The sequence below is a fragment of the Nanorana parkeri genome, unplaced genomic scaffold, assembly GCF_000935625.1.
Source record: "Nanorana parkeri isolate BGI_ZX_2015 unplaced genomic scaffold, ASM93562v1 scaffold1763, whole genome shotgun sequence".
NCBI lineage: Eukaryota > Metazoa > Chordata > Amphibia > Anura > Dicroglossidae > Nanorana > Nanorana parkeri.
Window position 1 is genome coordinate 25,831 of NW_017308031.1, and position 10,213 is coordinate 36,043.

General features: G+C 38.7%; 1 protein-coding gene across 1 annotated transcript in view; it reads right to left on the reverse strand.

Annotated features, from left to right (window-relative positions):
- The window catches only part of LOC108799582 (aldehyde oxidase-like), a gene marked incomplete at its 3' end in the record, with an annotated part of 57,982 nt that overhangs the window by 24,245 nt on the left and 23,524 nt on the right, over positions 1-10,213 (reverse strand). The window contains exons 11-15 of the mRNA XM_018571463.1: positions 9,448-9,599; positions 7,186-7,279; positions 5,495-5,610; positions 2,619-2,803; positions 1,448-1,610 (exon numbers count right to left, since the gene is read on the reverse strand). Of these exons, the coding sequence (XP_018426965.1) occupies positions 1,448-1,610; positions 2,619-2,803; positions 5,495-5,610; positions 7,186-7,279; positions 9,448-9,599 (710 nt within the window). The remainder of the gene's footprint in view (positions 1-1,447; positions 1,611-2,618; positions 2,804-5,494; positions 5,611-7,185; positions 7,280-9,447; positions 9,600-10,213) is intronic.

A 10,213-nucleotide genomic window follows, 5' to 3' on the forward strand; every position in this document is an offset into this window, starting at 1 on the left:
AACCCCCCAACCCCCCCCCCCCCGCCCCCGGGAAAACAATTATCTACGGCCCTGACCCTGAAGGATATTTATGTGGTACACCACGCAGCATGCTCCTGAAATAATGAACATTAGTGTGGAGTAACACACTTCAGACTATTGTATACAGTAAATACTTTACAGCTGTACGTGACCTCACTTAGGAACTTTCACAGATCAAGTTGCATGACATCTTTGATTCATGTGTATATGTGGCACTATCCAGTGTTGTAAATACAGTCCAATCGATATTCATTTGATACATCAAAAATTCTTGTGTCTAATGGTGGCACAGAATTGCCTTTACAAGAAGTGGCTTTGTTCTACTAGACTGGGCTTCTGTGTGCTTAACTGAATATTGGGCTGATGTTTGGCCCTTAGTTATCATATACAGAACCCACTGACATTTTCCAGGAATTATTGCACTGGAGTTATGCAAATACTATTTTTCGATGAAGTGAGATTTGCTGAACAATTTGTGCATATGTCTTTCAGTATTTGAGAAGTTTAATACTTGCAGTATAACAATATCACACATTTTCCCCATGGATATACAAATACCTTCTGAGAAATCATTCTGGCACACACAGAACATATATTTTATATACTGCTACTTTGCTGGATGTCCTGGATTTTAGTCATTACTACTGGTTACTCACCTGTGTGGCACAAAACAAATACTCAATACTAATGGATAAGCTATATAAAGTTCTCCTCTTTGCCCATGATTTGGATGTAAATATTGTAAATTCCTTTGTATGTACCATTACAGCATGTGAGTGTATGGCCGTAAGTTTTGAGGGACAAGGTGTGGGTATATTGAAGTGATATAGTTTTTATATTTGTAATTTGGGATATTTGCTGTGGATATTGCTGGGTAAAAGCAGTAAAAGCAAGCAAATACTTACCTCTCCTGCTGGTCTCACTTTGCTCAGTGGTTGCTTCCACAAATCTCTACATCACTACTGTATCCTGTAGTTGCATGGAGTCCGTGGGAGGACCCTTAGCCTGATTACATTTATGTTAACTAAAACAAATAAAAACTTTGGAAATAATTGCTATAAGATTCTTTTTATTTGGATATAAGCTGTGCATAATCATACCAGAATAAGCCTTAAAGCTCAACTTCATCTATAGCATAGCCCCCCATGCTCATTTTTAAATAAAAGACAATATACAGTAAAACTTAAACCCTGCAGTCTTCTGCTGGCAGGTCCACTGATGCATGAGTCCATTTTCTTCTTTCTTGGCAGAAGGCAAACCTTCCACATCCTATGTCAGTTAAGCTTAGGGTAGGTCAAGAGCTGTTCCATGCTTAGATTGATCTCTGGTGGTTAGGGTTTGGGCAGAATATACACCAAGCAGAACCATAGTAAAAGAGGTCAATATTATCTATAGAATAGCCTATAAGTATATAAACAGAACTAACCTCTGATTGTAGAGCATATAACACCTCCAGGTAAAACTTGAAGAGAAAACTGACAGTCAGTGTTCTTCTATATTCCACCATTCCTCCAGGAGCTGCAGGATCAAGAGAAATCTCATCCAGAACTAGTCTGCATGCTTCACCCAATGCCTCCTCATTCCACTGCCTGGCCAGAACAGTAAGTACAATTAGTGTCAACATTACCAATCAGCAAGCATTCCTATATGTATGTGCATAATCCAGGCAAACTGTGAAGTGTTGTGTCACTTACAAATGTTACACATTTCAGACCCAGATTTGAAAGTACATCTCCTGCCAAAACATTTGATAGAGTACAGGATAGTCTATACCAATACACATGTGACAACATTGAGCTAATATCATTGGTTGGAGCAATGGCAATTCCCCAGCTCTTATGAACTATAACTTATTGGGTATACATTTTATCAAATTTGTAAATATTCCAGAAGGTAGACATCAAACAGTCATTAGTTTGAGTCCATATTAGGCATCAAATTACTACAAAACATTTAGTCTGGAAACTATTTCAGTTGCTAGGTCTCCTACACTACAATGATCAAGTCATGATGTTAACCTTACATCATAGGGCATCATTTGCTTTACAGGTATCAATCACTCCCCACTTTATTTCTGACAAATTAGGGGGGTCTATAAAGCTGCTAAAAACCACCAATGCATTTTAGGCCATAGGCATCCGTAGGCTAAGCCTACACTGGTAATTCAATCTCTGTGCTACTGAGAGGTTTTTTTTTAATATATTAATTTACCTATATGTATTTTATTGTAAAAAAGGCAGTATTTTGCCATGTCAACAACCACAACAAAACCCCAACTCAGAGTAAAAAAATAATAACAACCGCCCAGCACTTTTAAAAATGAAAAAGCATAAAAGCATATCTTGCTGTGATACTCACCTTCAATTTGGATTTGTCTCCCACAATTCTCTCCTCCAGTAAATGGTGCTCTTCTTCCAGGTTGAATGATGGCCACCGTCATTAAACCCACTTCCTCTGAGCCCTGGACAGTCCCTACTTTCTTTTTGGAGTTTGCGCCCCCCTGCCCCTCCCAAGAACCATCTTAATTGGGGCCTCTGTGCAGCAGCAGCATAGCCATAGGGTTATAACTAATACGTTATGTATTCAGTAATACAGACCTTCCAATTAGCGCATCGCTAGTCTTCTGTGCCCGGACTGTGCTTTTACTGATACCTCCAAAGTAAAGATTTAAATCTTCAATGACATCTGAATTTTCTCGGAAAAGAACTTGCATTCCTGCCACTACTATGGCCACCGAGTTTACTTTCCTTTGTGCTTGTCTGAAGGCTGACACAATCTCCCACTACAGACAGAAGATCAAAATTAGCTAAGACACACAAACTAATATGTACTATATATTTCCAAATACGTAGTTTAAACTAAAAAACAAGCAGCATTCTACTGCACAATTGATGGGCCATGTAAACCAGATCTCCTAAACATGTTTTCATGAAGCTATCTAAGCCAAAGAGCAGTGGATGCAGCAGAGGTACATCAAGTGTAATGTCTGTTCACAGCTAGAAGGAAATAAAACAGAAGCTAGTAATCATTTAAGTCTGAAGAGTTAATTTACACTAGTCATGAAATTTCTCCATACTGCAAAAAAAAAGTTCTTCGTTTTAAAAGATCCTTAGAAGAACAGCATTAACCCCTTTTAAAATCCAAACCAGATCCTTATCCAGATGAATAGTCTGGTATGAATTATTTGGGAGGGGACAATGCCAGTTTTTATGGTTTTTTTTTTTCATGAGGCCCCCTTTAAAATACATTTTAGACCCTTATTCAGGCAAGCAGCCTGGGTGACCAGAAAAGGGGGGGGCAGTGAGCATGTATTCTCCACTCCTGAACCATACCAGGCCAGAAAAGGAGGGAAGCAAGTGTGCACCGCCCCCCGCCCCGAACAATACCAGGCCACATGCCCTTAATATTGGAAGTGTACATTGCAAAGGAGGGCAAGTTATAAATCAGCGCCTATGTGTTGGTTATCTAAGAGGCCAATTTTTCTAAATTAATCATTTCAGTTGTTGTCTGCAATGCATGCGCCCAGAAGCTGATGCAAATCACCAGCAGACACATTATGCCAAAGTAGGTACCAGACATTGTGGAACGCTTGGTTTGCCCGCCTTTGTTGTCCCAGCAGGGAGGCACCATGGAGCTAGTGTACCTCTCTGTTACTGGCACCTACCCGCCCCCCCGCCCCTCTCTCTCATCACCAGCAGTAGACCACAGTGTCAGTCATCACCCTCTACTCATAATCTATGTTTTAGAAGCCAAGGTATTACTACTGGACTATCTTCTATATCTGGGCTAGGCAAGGATGGGAAAACAAATTCAACAACAAATTTTGTTTTGAATGAGGCATCTCATGATGATGGAGTCTGTTAGCATTGGGCAACGTTCTTAGGGGGATGATCACAACAGAGGAAGAGGGAAAAAAGGGATCTATATCTAACGCCACCCTAAAAAAATAAGAATTCCATTCTGTCACTTCCCTGTTTGAATGGTAGTGTAGTATTAAAAAGAAACTATTGGAAGATTGACTTAAGCAACAAAAAGAAATCACACATGTCAAGGCTTATTTTCAAGTCCAAAATGCAGCTATATCTTCGGAATTCAAAAAGGAGCCGTAGCATGTATCCCCATGCTCCAAAAAACCCTTAAACCACATAAAACCTAATTGTGATGAAATCTGCAATTCACAGACAGAATATTATCCACCTGAATATTAGTCCAATCTGCTTAAGGTGAAGGTAGGGTAAATTTAGATTGGTTTGTTCATTTCTTTAAAACAAAGAACATTGGCATCCTAAATCTATAAAAGAGCCCTGGATCTTGTCATACAAAATTCATCTTTGTATTTGAGAAACATTTGCTAAGCCTAAAGGTGCAGTAATGTTTATGTACCAGCATCATTACTGTCCCAATGTTATTATTTCAAAACTGAGTCAGAACCATCAGTTTATAATATACTTCAATACAACAAATGCCAAATTGCTAGTCAGAGCTTACTAGATGGTACAAAATGAAAGCAGCCTTCAGGAGGACCCTTGGGAGGCTGATTACTGCAAGCCAAAGGTCAGCACAGGTTTTAAATAAGTTAAATTATTTTAAAAATTGGTAACATATATAGTTTTAATGGGCAGCTTTGTAGTAAGACTATGCTTTTATCTTCTCTCCAAACAATACAAAGAAGTCCTGACATTATAAGTATGAAGGTTAATATGTACTAGGAATGTTCAGATACCAGTGCCAATACTTGGCATTTTCACGAGAACTACCAGGGTTGCAGCGGTTGCAGCTGGGACCTGGCTCTGGTGCTCTACCACTGTCCTGACATCATTAGTCTGTATTGTTTTAGAAAAACTGTCATGACAATAAACAAAAATGTATCAGTACTTGTATCTGTGAGTACATGGACAAGTATCAGTACTTGTACTGTAAAAAATTGTATCGTGCATCCCTAATATGTACTCCAGGTTTCTTGGATCCTAGTCTATCTTTGTCTTTGCTGGGTCCACAATTCCTTAGAATCATGCCAGGTGCATTGCATAGTGTCCACAAACCCACAGGTGTACTTGTGATATTACATAGGGAGAAGTAAAGTAAAGAAGTAAGTTTCTCTAGTATAGTAGCATTTTATACAAAAGTATTTTAAAAACATTCCACTTGATTAAAAATACTTTACAATAAAATGTCTTCCAATATTGTTCAAATCACTATAGCTTGGTTCAACTTGTTTTGGACAGTGTGTAAGTGTCATAACCGGTGGGGTAGAGACACTGAGAAGAGACAACCATTATTTACTACTTCACTTCTTATTGTAACTGAATTGCATACGTAAGCTTTGCAGGCTTTCAAAGTAGTTATGAGTAAGAGACTGAGGATAGCAAAATGTACACAGGATACGTTCATTGTAAAGATATTGCTTTAAAATAAACACAGTTCTGCTTCTGGAAAAAGAAAATATCTCCAATGAAGGCCTCCAAACACTTACCTTTTGTGAATATGGAATAAGCACAGAAAGGAGAATTTCTTCAGGAAGAAGAGAAGATGACACATTATTGCATTCTAAGAAGCCATCATTGAACATGATCTGTCGAGCTTTTCCTCCTATAATAAATGTGATAGAGTATTCAAAATATGTCAGAACTTGGAGAAAAAAAACCCACAGAATTTTGAGATAGTATCTTAGAATGAAGGCTTATTTCTGCATAGGGTTTGAACATAACTGAGTACAAATCTTGTCTTTCGTACAAGTTTACATATTTATGCAAAAAATTGAACACTGCTCGATTTTCTGTGAAACTACAATCCCCATCATTCCTTGTCATCCAGACCATAGAGAGCAGTTTGACAGAGAGAAGACTTCATCAGTCTGGTGCTTGTTCTTTATTGTCCAGTCACTTGCTAGAAGAGGGACAACGCCTGTAAGTGTTGCTTAAAGTAGTACTAGAGGCTAGGTGTTTTTACCTTAGTGCATTCTCTTCATTAAGGTAAAAAATGCCTAGTACCCTTCTATGTTCCCCTGTGGCTGCTTGTCAGATCTGCCGGGTCCAGGAAGATACTCAAAGTTCCCTGAACTTCCTGGTTCTGGGAGAGGGTACCAAGGACAGGGAAATGATTTGGCTCCTTCTGTCGCCAGTCAATCTGTTGGGAGGAGAATGGTGGAGGTAGTAGGGGGCGTGGCTTGCCACACAGCGGGGAACAAGCACACAAAAGGTATCTCCTAAGCTGCTTGCAGGCTGATGGAGACAACTGTGAACAGGCAAGGCTTAGAGCGATTTAGGGAACAACTAGACAATGAGGAAGTTTAAAAAAAAAGAAGAATAGTGAATTTATCCTCCTATTTATAAAATGAAAAAAAGAAGGTTTAATATCACTTTAATGCTGAACTCCAGGCAAACAGCTAAATACACAGATGAAATACTTATAAAGGAGCTATTTATCCTGCCAATTGATTTGCATTTTTGTTGAGTCAGTCCTGAGATTCACACAGCCCTGCCACACAGCTCAGTGCTGTCTGGCAGGACAGAAGACCTGATTTGTCTCTGCTGTGGTACATTAACACTGTTTTTCCCCTTCCCCAGCCAGGGACTGGGGAGTGAAAGGAGAATAAGAAGGCTGATGAGCTCATCTGTTACTCTGCTCTCACTACCTATCGGCACAATGAATTGCCTCCTTGTATTGCTTCTCCTTTCCCTTGTCTGAGTTCTAGTCTATAGGGGACTGAAAGATTTATACCAAGTTAAATTCAGGTTCATACACTGCTCTCTAAAAAACTAATACAGTATATCAATAAATACAGTGCTACATTAATGTGTCTCTTTTATGCCTGCCAACAACACAATTTCAACTGACTGCAGAACAGAAAGTGAAGTTCTAAAACATGGACTGCAGGAATAAAGATGAGAGATGTAATCCGTGACTTGGAAGTAGAAGTTTACAAGGTTTGTTCATTGACAATCACAAAAAGCCAAGAGATAACATGTAGCATAAGATATAATTATCACTGTGCAGGCTGGGGCCATTCCTTGGAGTGACATCAGTTCTCAACTGTGTCTTAAATATCTTTAAATGTAAAATTATCATTTTTCATGTACTATAAATAAGGTTACATGTCAGATAATCTCAATGGACACTTTTAAATTCAATAGGATAGCTTTTCATGAAAAAATTATCAAATACCTTTTTCCAGTACATGAAGTATAGCATTGCTAGCAGCTAGTATGGGATTCAGGTCAGAATTTGAGTTTCGTTGGATGATGTGTCCACCTATTGACTATGATAAAGAAGTTTGCAATAACTGACTCAGTTGTAGAAAAGGAAAAATGAGACAGAAATAACTTTTAAAATAGTACATATATATGATGAGGTTCTTATTAACCTGTAGTCCAATGTGCAGATGTGAAGAATACACAGAAACAAATTGGGAAAATCCAACCCAACTCATGGTAGATTCCTTCAATGTCTAGGTCAGCCAGATTAAGTTTGCAAAGGTCAGAAGTGACCATAGATATATGAACTTTCCTGATCTCATCATAGCCAGTTATAGCAGTAAAGATAAGGCAGTATCCAATCACCATCAAAAACAGCATTCATCTGGCAAATCTATAAATACAAATACAGTAAACTCTCTGTTATTCGGTATTCAACTAACCAGAACGCTCATCTAACCGGGAAAAAAATTAAATCCTGTCTACTCGCTGTTCTGCAGCATGTATTATCCTGTACACGATCGTGTGCCTATTTGTCTTCATTTGTATTAAGTGTGTCTATTTGTCTTAATTTGCTTTTGATTACTGCATTTCAATATTAATATGAAGTCAATACAGAGTTTATGTTATGGTATAGTATATGGCATTAGTTAGACCTATTTTTAATAGTAACTCTAGTAATAGTAAGACCTATTTTTAATAGAAACTACATTTATCTGGAATCTACCAATCCCCGTGGATGCCGGATAGCGAGGAGTTTACTGTATTCACTTCAGCCAAACATTTGTTTTTAAGTGAATGGAGGGGGGAGCGCTGGTCGATGTTGTTGGCACCTCTTATCACCAAAGGCTTCATATATAAAACTATTTCAATTACTAGAAATGTATGCAGCTGTTTCTATCTACTAAGTGCAACCAAATGCTTTATATATTATGATAAAGTGATCTTTACACACTATTTCAATGCAAGTAATTTTTCTGCCTTTATATTTGACTACTGTTACTGAACATGAGTTATCTTTTATTAGGATATTATCTTGGAACACATGATAACTGACATGCAAATGGTGTTAGAATCTCAGAATGCCAACAATGTTATTGTCCTCAGAAATGCTGGGGAAGTAATTATTAACTTAATATCACAAAAGCTACTGTGGCTTCACTTGGATCAAGGACAAAGCAAAATAACAAAAAAGTGGGCCACCTGATCTTTAACAGATCTGGCAGTGTGCATACATGTAGCAACATCTGGATGTTTGGCACTAATGTGATCTCTGCAAGGAACAATAGACCACAGGCATGGAACCCTTTTTCCATCTGAGCAAATAATTATTAGTTAGCTAAGGAATGTAATGCTAGCTATAGCTGTGTGCTCAAGGACAATAGATAAGGAGACATCAGTCCGTTGTTTGTAGCAATTAGGGTTGCACAGATACCAAGTACAGTACTCGGTACAAGTACGAGTACATGTACCGATACGTTTGAGCTCCAAGACTACACTAGAGAAAAAATCAAAAGTTAGGAGGCAGCTGTCATTTGTAAGGAGCACACGGAGCTCTTGGGATTTGTACATCTCTGTTTTAATGTACAATTTTGTTTTTATAAATATAAATAAAGGGATGCACAGATACCAGTTTTGCAAGTACAAGTACTGGTACTTGCCGAGTACTCACAAACACGAGTACTTGTAAGTACGAGATACTGATTTTTGTTTATTGTCATGTGACAGTTTTTCTAAAACAATACAGACTAATGATTTCAGGACAGCGGTGGAGTGCCAGAGCTAGGTCCCAGCTGCAACCGCTGCAACCCTGGTAGTTCTCATGAAAATGCCAAGTATCTGCACTGGTACTCGAAAAGTATCTGTGCATCCCTAATAGCAATGGTAACTACTGCTGTTTTTTTTGTAACTTATATAAATAGATAAAGTGGTGCATGCACTGTTAACACCTATCCAGGTAGCATATCGATTTTCCATCAAGTTGAAAAGTATCTGTGAGTACAAATGCACATTTGCATGTTCAGAAGTTCTTACCATTTACCTAAATGGCTTGATCATCATACAAGAGATATATTGGGCTTCCAGTGCAATAAGGGATTGATCTATTTATAGGCTAGGTCCCGATATTCCAGATAATTGGCATATGTAAAGGTACCTTAATCATCAGAATCAGCCTTATTCCACTCTATTTTAACTTACTACTGAATTCGGATAATTTAATGGTTATACATACAGCCACATTTCTGATCTGTTGACCAGCCAGGATTTTTAGCTGCTGTAGCAGAGCACGGAAAGTCTTGGTCTTGTCCTCTGGAAGCTGTGGCACTGCATCATTCAATATACCTTTCAGAGTGGATAAAGTACAAGCAGCACCTACCGAAATCCCTGTGTGTGTGTCAGAGGGTACAAAGAATTAAAATTTATGTTATTTAAAAAAACAAAAACTTTTTACTTTGAGTACTCGTGCAAATACTCCGATACATAAAACCAGTACCTGTGCCGCGTCCGCCATCTTCTCTTCTTTTTTTTTTAAATCAAGTAATTTTTATTAAAGTTTTGCAGAGACATAACAATACAGTGACATGTTGCTTTTCGGTACAAGATGATTAAGTACAGATGCACAGATTATTGTCAGCAATCAAATCACAAACACACTAGGGAAGGGTATACAAATACAGAGGACACCGGGGAAAGAACCAAAAAGCATCTTAACAACTAGTAGGGGTACAAAGCTTGCATTAGGTCCTAGAATACGCCTCTCAACCTCCAACGCCATCTTGCAGGTCCATACCTCCAGTGAGGGCCACGTCGTTGGTTCTCGTCATCCCGAGAAAACGGAGAATGACCGAGCGGTACCTGTCAGTCTCGAGGGGTCCGGTGTTTACAGGGAAGGTACGTAGGTGTCTATCAAACAGTATTAGTGAAGATGTTGAGGATATTATCAGGATCTCGTGCCGGAGCTCTCTCAGCCACGTCCGCTCACATGAGTCTCCAGGCCA